The following is a 19,717-nucleotide window of genomic DNA, read 5'->3' as shown; positions in this document are numbered from 1 at the left end:
CCTTTTACACTGACTGACTAACAACTGACTCAAGTCTGAGTTACCACAAACCTAAAACTTTTATGACCACACATTCGAAAATTCCTTTTAGAGAAATGGTTCCCAACCTCTTAAATGAAGGCGTGGCGAATTTCAAATGTTTAATTTTTTTTAGATTTAAATTTTAAAAATGAGTAAAATACTGGGACTCTTATTAGGTCACAAGGGCTGCTGTAATGTATTGCCGCAGACCAGGAGGTACTATAGGACCACAGACAGCTTTGGACGCTGGACATCTGAAATCAAGGTGTTGGCAGGCTTGTTCCTTCTGAGGGCTATGAGGGAGGGATCTGTTCAAGCCTCTCTCTTTGGCTTACAGATGACCGTCTTCATGTTCACATGCTATTCTCTCCTGTGTCCAAATTCTCTTCATAAGGACACTGATCATATTGAATTAGGGGCCTACTCTACTCCAGAATAACTTAATCTTAACTAATTACATCTATAACAACCTTTTCCCAAATAAGATCACATTCTGAGATATTAGGAGTTAGCATTTCAACACATGAATTTGGGGAGATGGGATACAGAGAGCAATTCAACCTGTAACAGTATCTGATTTAATTTAGCTTTAAGTCTATCATTGGACAGCTGGCTCTCTCTACCCTAAACAGCTTCTCTAGCTAATGGCAATTAAGATTATATATTCTTATATAAGTTCTTAATTGAGATTAGACATTATTCTTCAAGTTTCTGTGATGAAGACCACCGTACCCTATGCACCTCAGTTTTTCCTGCCTCATTTCAACCAGACCCTTTCCCAAGATTTATTTAAAGAAGAACCTCAGGAAGGTCAGAGCTATTCATACAATGGCCACATTCCTAACAGTCAGCAATAAGATCTGTTACCTCCTTTTAAGAAATGAAGGTGTTAACACTTGGTTGATGTCCTAACAAAAATATTATGTTTCATTTGGCTGGCTACTTAAAAAAAAAAAATCTCCAAGTATCTCTAAAACTTGGCTTTGTTTAAATAATTAATCATCTTCTCTTCAGTACCTTTTAGCTGAATCAGGGAACCTCAGTCAACTCTACCAGTGGATTTCAACACTGATATTTACTGGGAAAACAGCTAAAAATATCAATATCTGGACCCTACATGGGAGCAAACAAATCAGAGCATCTGGGGATGAGACCAGGGCATGTTATTAAATTTCTTTGGGTGGTTCTAACGTGCATGCACGGTTTAGAACCACTACTCTAAAGAATCACAAAATTCAAAATGTATTTCCTAAACTGAGTCAATGTCTGAAATACTAGTAATCCAAAAAAACAAAGTTATATCACTTTATTATGACATCTTTTGGCACTTGCAGATTATTTTTCCTATTTGTTTTTGTAACAGAACCAAAACAAATCACAAAATGATGGGTGGGAAGAGAGATGGAATGCTTCTTGAGATTATTACAATCTGTCAAAGATCAAGAATTTCCAAAGCCTCGGTTTCTATGAGCAAATTAAACTGCAGTGATAAGCTTTCAACTGCTGTATAACTTTACTGAGTGTCTTTACAACTCTGGAGAGAAAATACATACCAGTTTTCCTTTCTATTAATTTCGGTAAATTAAATGTATGTTTTAAAAGTAAAACTTTATCAATTTTTTAGCATCCATAATCAAAATCAAACCAACTTTTGGCAGGAAGGAGAGTTCCCCAAATTTCAACACTGTCCACTATATATTTGCCATTTGCTGTGGCTGATGACATACATATATGGCGACATCATCAAGTTGAAAAGAGAAGGAAAGTGACCAATCGGTAAACAGCAACATTATTCTCACCAGGCTTACTTTTCCCTCAATATTCCACAACCCAAGGCCCTAGGAAGGTATTTAAGAAAGTATGGACCATTATTCCCACCATATGAAATAAAACGTATTCACCAGGTCTTTGGATACAAAAAGAGGAAAGAACTTTCAAATAACTTGTTTGCTAGGCTTCCCTGACACCAGAGCTCAATCTGGTATGTGGTGGTTGTGAAACATCTTGCCCAGATCCTCTATGAAATAGCTTAAAATGAAACAGCTATCAAATGTTTTCCTGAAGGAAAGCAAGTTAAAACCAGTCTTTAAAAACTTCCCCAATGTAGATATTTGTTTTTTAAGATAGGTACAAAATGAGCACATTTTCAAGAGTGGGGTGGGGCCTCACTCTTGCAATAATCCTCAACAGCTTCCTCACTGGAAGGCCACTCCAATAAACATACACACTGAACACTGTTCACTTGCCATGAAAACAGGTCTTTGAGACGAACTCCTGTGCCTTCTCTTCCAATCAGAATGCTGCCCCAAAACCTCACCCTATGAAGACACTGCTTGGAAAGTATTTTCTTTACCTTTGGTTTAAAAAACCAAAACACAAAAACAAAAACCCAATACCTCAGACTATCAGGACACAATCAGACAATATTTGCCATGCAGCGAATGCACTAGAAGTACACTTGGTGAAAACAGGATGCAACAGTAAGTACTCAAGCTCTAGAGTGAGAAGGACCCTATTTAAGGCAAGACTGCACCATGGCCTCGATGTGTGAACTCCTAGTCTCTCTAGGTTTAGTTTTCGTGTGTATCTAAAATGAGAATAACTTCTAAAGTTGTAAGAATTCAAGGACATGTAAATATATCATTTGTTATACTGCATGGCATAGAGTAACAATTCAACAAAATACTTTGATGACTAAGTGCTTTAATATTTGGTTCAGACAGAAATAAACACTCTTAAAACTTGGCTTACTACTTATATACGTATATCAAATCATCACATTGTACACTTGAACCATGTTATATATAAATTACATTTTAATAAAGCTTGGCGGGGGGGAACTTTGCTTACTATAATCTTACATTAACAGGCATAGTTTGTTTTTGTTTTATTTGTAATAAGAATATTCCTTTCAGAAAAGTGATGAACACAACCAGAAAAGTAATGAACATAACCATCTCGTCTCAGCAAGTTTCAAGGAAAAGTAAAAGCTAAAACATACATGTGTTTACTCTGTGACAATTTATCAAACTGTACACTTAAGATTTGTACATATTTTTGTGTTTATATAACACTTCAATAAAAAGTCTAAAAAGCACAGTTCAGTCTGATGGGAGAAACAGAACTTTAAAATGTCTCCAGTTCTCTCTGAGCATTACTCTGAGACAGAGGTAAGGCAGAGCATTTGCAGGGAGAGGAGACTTGAACCAGATCAAATAAATACTATGATGATATTCCCTTGTGTAAACCATAATAATAAAATTAAAGGAAATATCTAGACCTGGCATATCTAGATGGATATACATAAAATTAGGGTGACTGGTGAACAAAATGAATTTAAATTAAAAATCCTCTAAGCAAGTTCCCACAGTGCATTTTTAAAAAATTAATAGAATTTTGGGGTGCCTGGGTGGCTCAGTTAGTTAGGTGTCCAACTTCAGCTCGGGTCATGCATGATCTTACAGTTAGTAAGTTCGAGCCCTGCATCAGGCTCTGCACTGACAGCTCAGTGGATTCTGTGTTCCGTCCCCCCTCTGCCCCTCCCCTGCTTATGCTTTCTCTCTTAAAAATAAATAAATAAAATTTTTTTAAAAATTAAAACAAAAAAACTTAATAGATTTTTAAAAAGATCTATTTTGGGGAACAGATTAATACATAAACACATTTGTATTCCTAGAGTTTAAAATATCATTGTCCCTTTTCTATTTAGTTCCCCTCCCTAATAACTACCACTGTTACTGATACATTTTTTTTTTTTACAAATAGTTTATTGTCAAGTTGGTTTCCATATAACACCCAGTGCTCATCCCCACGTTACTGATATATTTTGAATGATTTTAGGAATTGATACATTACCTAAAACAAGCCAAAATTGTACAATACATCTCCAAGGCTCAGCATAAAGTCCCTGTGAAGGCTTCTTCACAGCCAAATTCTCCATACCCTTTAAAAACCCTGTCATTAAAACAGCTTCATTATCTGCAAATGAGAATACTTCTGTTGATTAACTCAAGCTCCCCCTTAACCGTCTTTATTTAAAAAAAAAAAAAATGAAAAGGAGTTTTAGCAAACAAGCAGGAGAGTCTATGTACCTATAGTACACACTGCCCAACACGTTTGTCTAAATATAGTTTTCCTGACTAAAGTGTAGTACATGAATCCAGTGTTTAAAAATTTTAGTATGTAACGTATTGGGGAGAATGTGAAAATCTTACTTATTTTTAATCACTATCACTTTACTTAATATTCTTCCAGATTCTCTTTTTCCTTCAGGGTTCTTTTTTTTCTCTTATGGTTAAGAGTTTGGGCCTTCTCAATCAAAGACTCAATTCCAATGCAGGCACTGTCACATTGTACAGGGGTGTTTCTGGGCAACATTCATTTCCTCATTCAAACTCTCAGAGATTTCTCTTTACAAAGGCCTTCCTTATTCATAAAATGAGGATAACAATAGTTGCCACACCATACAAGGTTATTATGGTGAGGATCGAAACAAAATATATGAAAGCACTCTCTGCTTTGTGCAGACTCTGTATCCCAGGCAGCTGTCCTAACTTGGGCTCGAATAATACTCTCTTCCATTCTTTCAGAACTTGTAAAAGAAATTTTGTTCATTTTGGGTTGACACATCCTCTAGAGAAAATATTCTGGACTAGTCAGAATGACTAAAAATAAAATAATTTGAAAGAAAAAGCAAGAAGTAAAACATTTTTAAGTCAACTGGATCCAGGTGTTGACACACTTAACCAAAAAACAGTTGAAAAGTAGATCATTTAAAACAGACTCTTTGGAAGTTGAAGGAATAAAAATGTGTATTTTTAAAAGAAAATCTACAGAAACAGGTTTATTGATCTTGACTTTCTCGTCTGAAGAATCACTTGTCTTTCCTTTATAAATTACAGGTACAATGTTTTAGCTGCTGCTCAGAGTCTCGTTTTAAAAAAAAATCTCAGAAGGTGGGGCGCCTGGCTGGCTCAGTTGGAAAAACAAGCTACTCCTGATCTCAGGGTCATGAGTTTGAACCCCATGTTGGGTGTAGAGACTACATAAATAAATTAACTTAAAAAGAGTAAAAATAAAATCTCAAATGGCTTTCTAGACACCACTGTGGACCCTGCCTCTTCAAGTATGAAAGAAAAGTGTGAACAATTATTAAGCCTCACACAATAAAGGAAAATCAGATGGAGCTAATCTTCATCTTTTAGTAATAACCTTTGGATAAACTTCTATGAATTATGTTTTTTAACCAATATATTTAACTTAATAAGGTCATTTAAAAATGAAAAATGCATATTGCCCTTAGGATCCAGCAAAGGTAAGAGACAATAAATATTAGCTCTTATATTTAAACAAAATACATATCCATTCTGGGATTAGCCTACTAACGTGTGTGTGCACACATTCCCCCAGGTTTTGGTATCAGTGTTATGTTGACTTTACAAAAATGACTTAGGAAACTTCTCTCTCTGAAGTGAAACTGTTTAAATGATTCACTATAAGTTTAAAATAATTTACCCAAGGGCCTTCCAGTTTTATGCATGTGGGAATTATTCCCTGGCAATTTCTTCAGGGCTTTTTTTTCATTGTTACTAGTACATCTTCATTTTAAACAGAACACTATTCATTATTATCATTCTAAAAACTTAATACTTCAATGCACTAGCTCGAGTGATATATCAAATTCCCATAGAGTTCTGCATTATCTTTTTTCTTTTTCAAATTTTTTATTTAAATTCTAGTTAGTTAACATATAGTTTCATATTGGCTTTAGCAGTAGAATTTAGTGATTCATCATGTACATGTTACACCCAGTGCTCATCACAAGTGCTTTCCTTAATCACCATCACCTACCCAGCCCATTCCCCACCCACCTGTCTCCATCAACCCTCAGTTTGTTCTCTACCTCTATCTATGCTTTGTCTCCCTCTTTTCCCCCTTCCCATATGTTCATCTGTTTTGTTTCTTAAATTCTACATGCATGAAATCATATGGTATTTGTCTTTCTCAGACTGACTTATTCACTTAGCATCTTCCACTCTAGTTCCACCTGTATTATTGCAAATGGTTAAGATTTCATTTTTTCTGATGGTTGAGTGCACACACACAAACATACACACACCACATCTTCTTTAAGGACATTTATTCTGCATCATCTCTTAACAGAAATACAAATAAAGAAACTAAGTACTGTCAAAATTAATGAGTAAATAAACAGATAATAAGACCAGTTACCCACTGATACTCTAAAATAATATTATTAAATCAGAACAGGGGTGCAGATATCTTTAGTAAATAGGTAGGTAATTTTGAACAGTACCCTGAGCGTCTTTGCAACTCTGCCCTAGGAATCCATTACATGATTCTAATATAGTTGTTCTAGCTATCCAGTAATAAATTTGAAAGAATATTCTACAATAGGAAATGGAAAGAATACTAACTCTGTCACAGAATGATTTGTGGGAATCAAAGTGTATGTGAAATAGACACTGTAAACTCTAAAGTGCTCCACAAAATATTACAAAATATTTTTACACTTCACTCAAGACTAGAGCAGGCAATGTATTTCTGGCATGGAAATTAACTTGCAAAGCAGGATCAGGGCAGAAAACTGAGTATATAGGCTTCTATCAGTCCCCTCACTTCCCAATGGCTCTCTTTCTTCAATATCCTAAGTTTTTATAGATTGTGGATTTTTTTAATAAACATCATGATGTAGATGTTATATTATAGCCAGTGGCTTGGTCTAAGAGAAAAAATACTCAAATCTTTGGAAATTAACATAGTCAAAGTGCTTTCTTAATCCGATTAAAAAGAAACTCACTACTGTGCTATGTAAAATGTTCCCTTCCAATCTCTGTCTTTGAGTATTCAATAAAATGATCAACAAAATAGAAGAAAATTAAATTTAAGTGGTATTCCTAACGTGGTGGTGTTGCTGAAGCAGCTACCATGTTAAGTAATTCATATGGCTTATCTCCGTCAATCTCCACTGCACTATGCTGTCTTACTGGCATTGGTCAATTAGCTAGGAAGAGGCAGAACTGAAACCTGAACCCAGACAATCTGACTCCCAAATCCACAAGATTAAACATCAGGATAGACTACAAGAGTATAGGATCCCATAAATAAATTATGGTCTAAAAAAGTTTCATCTCAGCTAAAGTTTATACATATATACACATGTATATAGGTTTTATTTCTGCTGGCGCCAGCAGAGATCAGGGTTTCTGAAGGAAACTAGTTTCTCTCTTGCACAGCACCATAAAAAATTGTAAGGTCTAAGTAAAATGGTCTTTTTCTCCAGAATTCCCCTATTAGATAATGTTTAAAATTCCACTGTAAATCCCTATGGAGTTGATTTGGCTAATTCTAATCCCAGTTTAGGTCTTTCGTGACTATTGGCTGCCTTTAGTCTTTGCCTTTTTTCAGCCAGGATAAATTACAACTTGGCTATGTATCTCAAAAAGTAAAACAGTCACTGAAAACAAATATAGTTTTCCTATTAAAATGCTCACTTTAAAAGTTCAATACATTGGTGGGTTAAGGGTATGTGGGGACAGCAAGTGTGAACACTATCAGTCATGAGATTTTTTTAAAAAAAGGTAGATTTTGGGAAGTATGCTAAATTTTAACCAGGTTTAAATGTTTAGTTACAATCCAACTAGATAATATCATAGCAGTCACTATCAGATTGAGGTTTTAACCATGCAGATTCTACATAACTCAAAAAATTTAAGTAAAGCTATAATTAAAGAGGCAATTCCTACTTCTAAAAGATGGACTTTGACAAGAATCTTATATAAATATGTATGAATCATAGAATAAAATGAGGCAGACATTCCTGAATATTGGCAGTTTAGCTACAAAGCCTTTTCCAAAATGGAAAAGTAACACTAGCCAATCCTAAGGCAATAACAGAAATTAGAGTCACTCCAAAAAAACTGAACAACTCCAGGTCAAACTATGTCTGAAGAAACTTAACATGTTATAATGTTAAAGGAGACGGCTCCCCCACAGAATTAATCTGCCAGATTTTTAAAATCCTGAGTGATATATGTTTGGCTTATTCTAGCACCAAGCCAGCAAAGGAAAAAGAAGAAAAAAAAAAAAAAAAAAAGCTGAGTGAATTTGTCTAAATGGTATTCAAATTATAGAAACTGACTTAATTACCTAATTTATCCCAAACAATTAATAAAGTATGCAGTGGTACACACAAACCTTAACACCTTTTTTTAATTTAGGTCATTCATAACAGCAACTGGCACATTTATTGACCACTTCCTTTGAGCTAGGCTCTCGTTAAATATATAAACACTGAATGCTCATAACCTTGGGAGGTAATTCTCTCATTTTTGGTGAAGGAAATCAAAGCTCAGTGAAATTTAAAAACTTGTCTGAAGTCACACATCTACTAAGTGGTGACTTCTGGTTCCTAGGCTGATACTCTGTTACACGTCACAGACTCTTAACTGACAAGAACTACCAATTTCCAGAATTCAGTATTATACTGAAGTTGTAGGTGGTTGATCTTAATGCACATAAATGAATCACTTTTTAATAAATCATTTCCCAGGTAAATCTTCAATACTAAATTATTTCTGAATGTGCTCACACATTGGGGCAGGGGAGGGGAGAGGGAGAAGGAGAGGAGGTACTAGTTGCTTTCCTAAAGGTAAATGGCAGTTTTTCCTAAATACTCTTCTTTTTGTTTTTCCCATACCAGGAAATAAAGTGTAATGAGAGAAGTGCCGAGTGAAACAAAACCATAAAAAATATAACAAATCTTTAAATTGTCACCTAAAATATCACCTTTTAGGAGAGGAAAATTCTTCCCTCACTCCAATCCCTACAACTCCAGGCCAACTTCCCAGATCCCTCAACACATGCTCACTGCTCTTTCTCTCCATTAGGTGAGAACAGATGAAACAGGTAAGCTCACAAATGTATTACTAGTCATTACAACATAAGTCTTCTTTCCAAAAAGATAGAACTGCCCGGGGTGTCTGCATGGCTCAGTCGATTAAACTTCCAACTTCGACTGAGGGCGTGATCTCAGAGTTCATGAGTTTCAAGCCCCACATCAGGCTCTGTGCTGACAGCTTTGAGCCTGGAGCCTGCTCTCTTGCTGCCCCTCCCCTACTAGAACTCTGTCTCTGTCTCTTTGTCTCAAAAATAAATAAACATTAAAAAAAAAAGGACTGCCCTAATGTTGAGAAAATATTGAGGGAACCCCCCCAAAACTCTGCCTATATTCTAACTTACGTAACATTAAGCATATCAGATTTATGAACATTATTTAAGGACATCACTTTGTTAAATTCACTTTAACAAATCATTAATGACCAGTTTTCTTTTTACTTTAGTACATCAAAGGACATTATCTTCATCATTATTCTCGAAATAGTGTTGAAAGTGACTCTGGCTTAAGGGAAAAAAAAAAAAAAAGCCAGTAACTTAGGAACCCTATTTGTTCATATAATGACTTATCCTTCCCTTTATGTGTTATGTGCTAAGTAAAACAGAAAGGAGGTAAAAATTTTCAAGATCACGTGGCTAGACTCAGCTATATCAAAGAGGTACTAATTTATTTATTTACCCAGCAAGAATGCTCTAGGTGACAGAGTACTCTCTGGGAGAAGAGAGATGTCCAATTCCATCCCCAACAAAAAACTGACCAACACAAACTTCATTTAAAAAAAAATATTTTTTTGAAAAATATACAGAATGAATAAATACAAAGTGTTATAGCCAGACAATGGAATATTATTTAGCAATAAAAAGAATTAAGTACTGATACATGCTACTACATGGGTGAATCTTGAAAACATTAAGTACAAGAAGTCAGTCACAAGAGACCACATACTGCATGATTCAGTGTGTACAAAATGTCCCACAACAGGCAAATCCACAGAGACAAAAAGTTGATTAGTGGCTGCCACAGTGCGGGAATCGGGGAGAATAGGACATGACTGCTAATGGGTACAGGTTTCTTTTTGGGATAACAAAAATGTTATAATATTGATTACAGTGATGGATGCAAAACTCTATTTATATGCTAAAAATCACTGAATTGCATAGTTTAAATAGGTGAATTATACGGTATGTAAATTACATCTCAATAAAGCTGCCATTTTTTTTTTTTAAGGTAGTACTAGGGTCTATCAGGGCACAAAGACTATTAACCTGCAGTTACATTAACAAATTAACTAGAATACATAACATTTTATTTTTGCTAAAATCATAAATGCAAAGCATAATTCTTCCATATTTAAAACCACTTTTTATCACTTGCATGTACTGGTAGCTGACATCATTCAAGACACAAGCTGGGTTACAGTTTTATCACTCACAAGTCAGTTGCTTCCCTTCTCTACGCCTCAACAGGCTCTCCTGTATAGCAGGAATTAAAGTACCTACTTCATAAGATTGTTGTTAAACTTAAGTAGGATAATCCTTGTAAAGTACATAGCACAATGCACAGGAAAAAATGCTCAGTAAACACCAATCACTAAAATTTATTACTGAATGTTTCTGCAACTCTTCTAGTCCATGTCCTATCCTATGCAACGACCTCACTCTTTCAATTTTTACCTCTTTTAATTGGTCTCCTGCTCTCCGAAGGGTACCTTGTTTCTATTCTGCTGCCTCAACACCTCAGAACTTTGGTGTCATTGGTCTCAAACACCACTTTGCCATCCATAATCCTGCAGGTGGTGGTCTTCTGGACAGTCTGCAAGAAGGTGCTGCTGTCTGGAGAGTCACCAAGACTGAAATCCTCCCCATCTTCCAGCAGGTGATGGTAGGTGGTAGTATCAGTTTCCAGCTTGACCTTGATATTCAACAAGGTCTTGTGCTCCTGGGTCTGGTGCTGCCCTTGTGTCTAGGTCTGCAACAGCTCTGACTCCAGGTGCAGCAGGAGTCAATAAGTTGCTCTATCTGCATCGTGTAGTGGGCCTCCACCTCCCCCAGGCTGTTCTCCAAGCTGGCCTTTGGGTTTCTCATTGAGTCCAGGTTGATCTCCAAGGACAGCTCTGGGAGGATCATCTCAGCTGTTCCTATCTCAGTGGTCTGTGAGGTGGCCACTGTGGGGCTCTCCTCAATCCACAGGAACCAGTACCTGTCCAGCTCCTCTATGTTCCTCTTAGCAAGCTTGAGCATGGATGTCTGCCATGATCTTGTTGAGGTTCTGAGATTTGGGGGCATCCAACTTCATGGTCAATCCAGAGTTGACAATTTGGTTTTATAGACTCCTTACTTCCTTCTCATGGTTTCTTCTTCATGAAGAACAGTTCCGTGAGAGCCTTGATCTCTTATCTCCAGCTGCAGTCAAGTGACACTGATGTCATCAATGACTCTGTGGAGCTCATGGATAACACTCTCCACAGATTGGCACATGGCAAGCTCCCTTTCATATTGACTCTGAAGTCATCAGAAGCAGGATGGGTGCTGTCAGTGTGCAGAACGATGCAGGCACTGTCCACAGATTTTGCAAAGATCTGAGCCCTCAACAAAATGGTCTTAAAAGTACTGCTCCCATCTCTTACCTGGGGTCCCTTCTTCTCCAGGAGTTCCCAGATTTTGAACTCCAATCACTGATTATCAGCCTTGAGGCTCCTCACCTTCTCCAGGTAGGAGGCCAGGTGGTCATTCAGGTCTTCCATGGTCTTCTTCTTCCCCTGGATGCCCCTAATGCCAGACCCTTGGCCATCCTGGTGGCCAGGCCTCTGCCTCCCTCCCCCCCCACCCCAATTAGCTGGTGGAGCAAAAGACAGAGATCTGAGAGGCTGAGTCCCTGGTGCCTGCATAGACTCTGGCATCCACAATGCTGACCAGCAGGACCAGGCGGTTGGGTGACAGCATGGAGCCCAGGGACCAACAGTTGGAGGAGAAGTCAGAGTGGGTGGTGAAGTTCATGCTGTTTAAGGAGGAACATGAGAGGCCAGGACTCAGGCTGGGGGAAACTTAAAATAAAATTGCAAAAGAGAGTAATAATAATATCCTATTGCCCTCACCTACTCCTCCTTCATAATAACCATCAGCTTCCTCACTGCCAATAGTTAGCAGGGCGATAAGCCAGCCCAAACACTAGGTCATAGGAAGGGTTATCCCTTCACATAATCTGAAGAGGGCCTCAGGCCGATTCAAAGTCAGACTTTTCCCAAATGTAAGCAGGCTTCTACTATGGGCTCTGTGGCATAACTCCTTTGATGAAGGTTCCAAATATACATAAAAGAAAGAAGCAATCCCTGCATGTTAGTTGTACAGAAAGCTAAGCTTTTAATGGATCTGGTAAGTCTGATCTGCCAAGATTACAAAAGAAGGCAACAGAAAGGAACAGGTAGGCTGATCCATATAACCTGGAATTATATATAAATAACAAAATTCCCTATGCCCATGTACAGGTTAGTTATCATAGCACCAACTTCTTGTCCTCCTGGTGCCGGTGCTGAGTAAGTTACACACAGAACACTTCAACTCATCCCTTCTATTCTAAGGTATACTTAATCCCTGACCTAACAAAATTTTTCCCAACACAATTTCTAAAAAATGGCTCATTGGTATGATCTATATTCTCTACAAAATACAACCTCATTCTCAAGATACAGCCATGTCAATGGGATGCCTAGGTGGCTTAGCAGGTTAAGCATGTGACTTCAGCTCAGGTCATGATCTCACAGTCTGTGAGTTGGAGCCTTGTGCTGGGCTCTGTGCTGACAGCTCAAAAACTGGAGCCTGTTTCTAACTCTGTCTCCTTCTCTGCCCCTCCCCTGTCTGTGCTCTGTATCTTTCAAAAATGAGTAAACATTAAAAAAATTTGGGGTGTGTGTGCCTGGGTGGCTCAGTCAATTAAGTGTCTTGACTTTGGTTCAGGTCATGATCTCATGGTTTGGGAGTTCAAGCCCCACATCAGGCTCTGTACTGACAGCTTGGAGCCTGAACAGAGTCTGCTTAGGATTCTGTGTCTCCTTGTCTCTCTCTGCCCCTCCCCTGCTCATACTTGTCTCTCTCTCTTTCTCTCAAAAATAAACATTAAAAAAAACTTAAAGTTTTTTTTTAATAAATCAAAAAAAGATACAACCATGTTAAAAATTCCCTCTGTAATCTGAAGGAGTCTCCCAAGAAACAGAGTAATTCTATATGGGGGCAACTGGGTGGGTCAGTTGGTTGAGTGTCTGACTCTTGATTCTGGCTCAGTTAATGATCCCAGGGTTATGAGATTAAGCCCTGCATCAGGCTCTGCACTAAGTGTGGAGTCTAGTTAAGATACTTTCTCTTTCCTTCTCTTCTCCTTTGCACTTCTCTCCTATTCATCTCTAAATAATTAATTAATTAAATAGTAAAACTCTATATGGATACTTATTTATAACTGCAGTGATAATTTTTGAAAGTTATTTGACATGGTGTTGACTAAACACATAAAAAAGAACAGTTCTAAATAGATAACAGAACAAAGACTCCATGAATCTTTCTTTCTGGTCTTGGAATTGTGGTGATATGGCAAAACTGCCCATGCGCTGATAATGTGGATAAACAGATCCCAGAAAATAGATATACTGTAGTCAAGAGAGTTTGGAGAACATTACTGCTCATTCAAGTCTTCTGATGTGATAAAGGCCATAACTTGAGCATAAACATACCCCATATCATTTCACTAACAGGATTAAGAGAAGGAAGTAAATCTTTAAGAAGACTCAACTGATAAAGGTATTATAAATGATGTTAAATGCTTTCGGAGATTTTGAGGAGAGGGGGGAAGTAATCTCTTTATTCAAGTAGTTAGCATTTATCTGGGGAAATCAGTAATGTACATATGAAAATTTAATGTGGCAAATAGTAGAACAATAACAGTGAGTGATATAGAAGTGACAGGATAAAATTTGTTAATTCCTGAAGGAATGCAGGAAGGATAAATTTCTGGCATAAGTAGGTTTTGTCCTAAGGTTTTGAAAGAGATTATAACTTAAATAGGTAGCAGGCATGAATGTGGGAGATCAGGCTGGAAAGCACTGGACATATACAGTAGGCTGACAAAGCTAATGCAGTACAAGTAACAAAAGAGCAGGAAACAGTCACACTATGAAAAGCTTCTAACTATAAGTTAAGGTGGTTAGAATGATTATGTAGTCAAGGAATCCATTAAATGTTTCGGTACATTATATTTTTTCAGAACACTTCTGCTCATTCATTTGTCAGATTAACTGGATCTTTCTACAAGATCCAGTTCTAATGTAACTTCCACAGTGAAGCTTTCCCAAAGTTGCAATGCTGTGATTCTCAGACACTGCATGGAGAAATACTGGGTATCAGGGTGCCTGGCTCAGTTGGTTAAGCATCCGACTTCGGCTCAGGTGATGATCTCACGGTTCGTGGGTTCGAGCCCCGCACTGAGCTCTGTGCTGACAGCTAGCTTAGAGCCTGGAATCAATATTCAGAGCCACCAATTTATACCCGAAGAAGGAATGTTGTAAGACCACCTTCTTATATTGTAATAGGATTCTGCAAAAATATCTGTTTCACTTTCCCATGCATGTCACCAAGCTTCTCCCTAGTGAGCTAAGTCTGTTAAGTATAAATAACTATGATTTACTAGGCTCTACTTTTAGAACCAACAACTGAAAAAAGCATATAATGTAATGATATGTCAAGATTATAAAATGCAATAAACTACCAGCTGTTTTTCATTGAATTAACTTCTGGATTACTTGAACCTATAGTCAAGTTTCCTTCTCTTCAGAAACTTGCATCCACAACCTTCAGATTTCCTCTTATTCTCATAAGTTCCCCAGGCAAACACACTCGTTTAATACGTCAAACCAAGGCACTTCCAAATAAAAGTACATAGTGCAATTCAGCACTGATGGTGTTGCTCTCCCACAGAAGTGCTTCATTCTTTGCTACAAATATTCCCAGTTTGGAACACATAGCAAGAAAAGACTTTTAAAAGTGGCTTGTCAGCACCAACAATGTTGGTGTTTCCTTTCCAACACTACCAGCACCCCCACCCCCCAAGCAATTGTGAGAGGAGTATGTATGATCAAGGTGGTGGCAACCAGACATTAATGGTGTCGATTGCTTTAGATGACATTTATAACCACAGACCATAACTCAAAACAGGAAATGTCTTCTAATCTGGTGCCTTCAAACAGTGATTTTATAAAGAACCAACCAAACCAATATAGGATCATAAAACAATTATTTTAAAAGACACAAATGCTTTCTAACTTTGAAAAGTTAAAATCCCAACAGAGTTTTATGTAACTTAAAAAGCTAATTCTAAAATTCATTCAAAACTCTATACCAATATTTTTAGGCAGGGGAGGGGGAATATCTTATCAGATGTCAAATCTATAAAATGATACTAATTAAAGCAATGTACTACTAGCATAATACAGATCAGTTAAATGGAGTAAAATAATAAAATACACCAGAAAGTTCAAACTAAAGTACATGTGGTAATTAGTATATAAGAGAGGTAGCAGTCTTGATGTGGAAATCATAAAATATTCAATAAATCTGAAGGGCCAACATCCACACTGCTGGAAAAAGATAGTTGTCAGATCTCTATACCTCACATTCTATTAAAAAATATATTTCATATGTACTGAGGAGTTAGACACATAAAACAGAAGAAAATATAAGCAGACTACTTCATAATTTTAGGTTGAAATAACTTTTGTTCATTTCTATATAGAAGCTCATAAACTAAAAATGTGTAAGAAAAGCTCTTGAATTATTTTACTGGCCTAATTAGGTCTCTGATCCTCTGCCTTCTCTCTTTCCCACTCCTTCTTTTCAGTAGTTGCATAGCCTATGGCACCAAGATGGGTCTTTGGAAGAAATTTTCCGGTTCCAGATCCAGAGATACCACCCATACATGTTGGAGATACGAAATACACATTGGAGATAAGAAAGTCCCACTGCATCAAAATCTTTTCGGTAACAGAAGAGACTGAACATCTAGATCAATGATTCAGTTTCTCATGAGTAGTTTTCCATGTAACTATTAATATATTTTTAATTTGGACAAAGCAATCCTCTCCAAACCTTTTTCCTTCCTAACCAAAGCTCATCTTGATTTTAAGGCACCTCAATCCAAATTCTCATCTTTTATAGGTTTATTTATAAATTTTTAGATCTATCACATCAATAGACAATACAAACAGCAAAAAAAAATTATAATGCCCTGTCAAAAGAATCAACTTTATTATTTGTAGTAATTATGTTTCTAGATTTAAAGTATGATACATTATAATTAGCCTATTAATTTGAGATATTTGGGATTAGGCTTTTTTCAGTATCTAAATCAATTTATTGGGCATATTTTAAACCTGCAGGTCTTCAAAATATTTTTGCCAGTACATTGCTTCTAACACAGCATCTCTCTTACATCATGTCTTACATTCCTACATAACGTGTTTAAAATGAAGTAAATTATAAAGTCCCAAGAACCCCTAGCATCTTCCCCACCCTGAAGTGGGAGGTGAGGCAGAAGGGCAGGAGACTAGAATTAACTTAGATCCTTTTCTTAATGCCTTGTGTATCTTCTTCACATTCTACAAACAGTAATTTGAACACCACTGAACATAAACTAAGTGAAAGCCAATTTGAAATTATTCAGTTCAATCCCCTCATTCAACAGATGATGAAATATAGATCTAGAGAAGTTAAGTGACTTCCTCAGTATCACGTGCTTTGCACTGAAGTGATGTATGATTATGGGACTGCTAACATCTTTCCATCCACTTGAAAAAACAGCCCAGGATTACAAATACTAATTAAGCAACTATTACAATCACCAATCCTATATTCCAAAAAATTTTTATATGTCTTGTTGGTATGTCCTCTAGAACTTTTCAAAGCACTTTGAAATAATTACTTAAGGTATTTTATTTTATTTACTGTTAAGTCTCATTTAAAAAAATAAAAATCTTAACCCAAAAATTACTACTTCCTGGTTCCACACCAAAGCTAAGGATTCAATTTCTTAATAAGTTAAATAGTACTTAGAACATAAGATCACAATTACCTCCAAATTTTTAATATCTGCATTATTACATTAATAAGGTTTCTTCTACAGTCTTTTAAAGTATATAATTTTCTGTTGAAATGGAAGAATCATAACAATAAATTTATTAAAATCCAATTTTTCTCTGGGTATCATACCTGTTGTTCATCCTCCATGACGTTACTAGCAAATTCAAATACTAGGTCGTTCTGTTGGACAACAGCAGCCATAATAAAGCATTCCCTTTAGATCCACATGAGAAAAATTCCAAGCAGTTTCAAGTATGAGGCAGGAGAATCAGTGACCAATTTGAGTAAAAGACCCTCAGCTAAGTCTGTGAAGTTACTGTAGACCAGGTTTTCTTTCAGGATGGAGCTACAGGTTTTCTTGGTTCACTGATATTCTACTCAAACAGAGGCAATTTTTCCGAAATTTTTCTTCTTTAGAACTTCTTGGCCTGAAAAACAAAAGCTTAAATTAGTTATGAAAGAGTAGGCATGCCCACTTAGAATACAATTTACAGTACCAAGGGCAGTATCTATCTCCAAAGTATTTTTTGTTAATGTTTTTTTAAAAAATCAACATGACTGATGAATACAGGATTTTTTTCTTAAGTTAGATATATATTTTCTTTGAAGATTTCCTTCTTGCTAAGATAAAATCACCTCTCATTTCTGAAAGTGAAGCCATTCTCCCTTCCCCCCAGTTAAACTACAGTTAAAGTACCGAATACTTAAAAACAAACAAACAAAAAAAAAGTCCACCCAGCAGTAACTAGGTTTGTTACTGCAATAAAGGACATATAAACGATTTCCTTCGTGCCAGTAACCCAGCAAACCACACAGGAATTGCTACTCCATGAGTAATTTCATCTGTATATTTTTGCCTTAGGAGAGACATTCATACAGTAACCCTGTTATGCCTAATATATACAAGAATTTAAAATCTGTCTAATACGTCTAAAGTTTAGTAAGCACTAAGAACCTTTAAAAATAAGCAGAAATTAAAGCCTACTCTTTCTGTTCTTTTAAAAGGTTTCTGATAAGTAGAATGTTTTACCATGCTTAAGCCTGTCTTCAGTGGCTTCTTTTTTAATGCACTGAAATGTATCCTTATCTCTAGCACAGGCTTGCAAGCAACAGGAAGGAAACGGCACTTGACCACGTCATGGCAAATTAGAACATGCAAAGAACTGCACTTTACAATAGTAGAAAAACAGAAACGCAACTTAAGAGTGAAAACAATTTCAGTGGAGGGAGAAATGCTTAATTAAAAAAGTGCCTGCCAACAATGTTTGCCTACTTTTAAAAAAAAAGTTATCACTATTAACAAAAGGAAAAAATTCTAAGTTTGTCACAACTTTATTAAATACTGCATAATAGGATTATGACTATAAATGTGATATGAAAAGACAAAGATTTTAAAAATGATCACATTAAATAACATTTGAAATAGCATTTACAATTTTATTTCTTTTAAGTTTATTTATTTATATTGAGAGAGAGAGAGAGAGAATGAGAAGGGGAGGGGCAGAGAGAGGGGGACAGAGGATCTGAAGCTGGCTCTGTGCTGACACCAGACAGCCTGCTGTGGGGCTTGAACCCACAAACCGTGAGATCATGACCTGAGTTGAAGTCGGACACTTAATTGACTGAGCCACTCAGGTGCCCCTTTTTAATTTTTTTTTAATATTCATTCATTTTTGAGAGACAAAGACAGCACGAGTTTGGAAGGGGCAGAGAGAGAGGGAGACACAGATTCAGAAGCAGGCTCCAGGCTCTGAGCTGTTAGCACAGAGTCTGATGTGGGGCTCAAGCTCACGAACTGCAAGATCATAACCTGAGCCGAAGCCCAACGCTTAACCGACTGAGCCACCCAGGAACCCCTACAATTTTAATTTAAGAGACAAGTTAGAGAACGAAGCTGAGCTGGTGAATCAGTTTCCCTGAGAACTCGGCAAGTGCCAGCTGAGTCAAATACTCCATTTCCTAATTTCAGTAAAGCCAAGTTCCTATATACCCCGGGCTCCAGGGGTCAACGTGGATAACTGTAATTTTCCTAACTGGGAATCAAAATAAAGTAAGGGTTAAGAATTCAATTTAGGTGATACTTCTACTCACTAAACTGAATTCTAACCCAGCAGTGCCCCAAACCCATTCTGTACCCCACCTCTTTCAATAATAAGTTCAACTCCAACACTGGGATAAAAAGCATTTTTATTTTTAGCACATTCAGGTAGTTTCTGAGAAATGCACCATACCTGGAAGGGAAAAAAATGCTTTGAGCTAAATTGATCACAGACAGACATTAAACATAAGGCTTGCATTAGCTTTGGACAAATGTTACTTAACAATCTTTTCCCTTAAATTATTACCCAACCTAATTCTTCTGCACTGGACTTGCCTTCTTATGGTCCTCCATACAAACTACATTCCTTCTTGCTTCCTTGCTTAAAATCTCCTTATCCCCATTTCCAGAATACTGTTCCCAACTCAGCACCCATTCACATCTCTCCCAGTCTTCAATACTCAAGTCCCATTTCTTTCACAACACCCCCCACCCCCCCGCAAGCCGGCAAACCTCTTCACCTTCACCTATCTGGATCTCTCCCTTCAGAAATACAGCACTTTTGCCCGCAATGTTAGCACTAACTATACATTGTCTCCCATGTGAAAATCATGTCCCTCTAAT

At 36.9% G+C, this 19,717-nt stretch overlaps 1 protein-coding gene and 1 pseudogene across 3 annotated transcripts in view; both read right to left on the bottom strand.

Annotated features, from left to right (window-relative positions):
• Positions 1-19,717, bottom strand: part of ELF1 (E74 like ETS transcription factor 1) — a 110,010-nt gene that overhangs the window by 34,457 nt on the left and 55,836 nt on the right. For 2 of the 3 annotated variants that reach the window (XM_039253154.1, XM_039253156.1), the window contains exons 1-2: positions 18,086-18,149; positions 17,185-17,483 (exon numbers count right to left, since the gene is read on the bottom strand). In XM_039253154.1, the coding sequence (XP_039109085.1) occupies positions 17,185-17,256 (72 nt within the window). In that variant the 5' untranslated portion in view covers positions 17,257-17,483; positions 18,086-18,149. Of the gene's footprint in view, positions 1-17,184; positions 17,484-18,085; positions 18,150-19,717 lie in introns of those variants that run through there. The other variant, XM_039253155.1, reaches the window with a different exon arrangement.
• LOC120245922 lies at positions 9,839-12,388 on the bottom strand (annotated as a pseudogene).

The sequence above is a fragment of the Hyaena hyaena genome, unplaced genomic scaffold, assembly GCF_003009895.1.
Source record: "Hyaena hyaena isolate Hyena2069 unplaced genomic scaffold, ASM300989v1 scaffold_440, whole genome shotgun sequence".
Lineage (NCBI taxonomy): Eukaryota > Metazoa > Chordata > Mammalia > Carnivora > Hyaenidae > Hyaena > Hyaena hyaena.
This window is presented reverse-complemented; position numbering and strand designations above follow the sequence as displayed.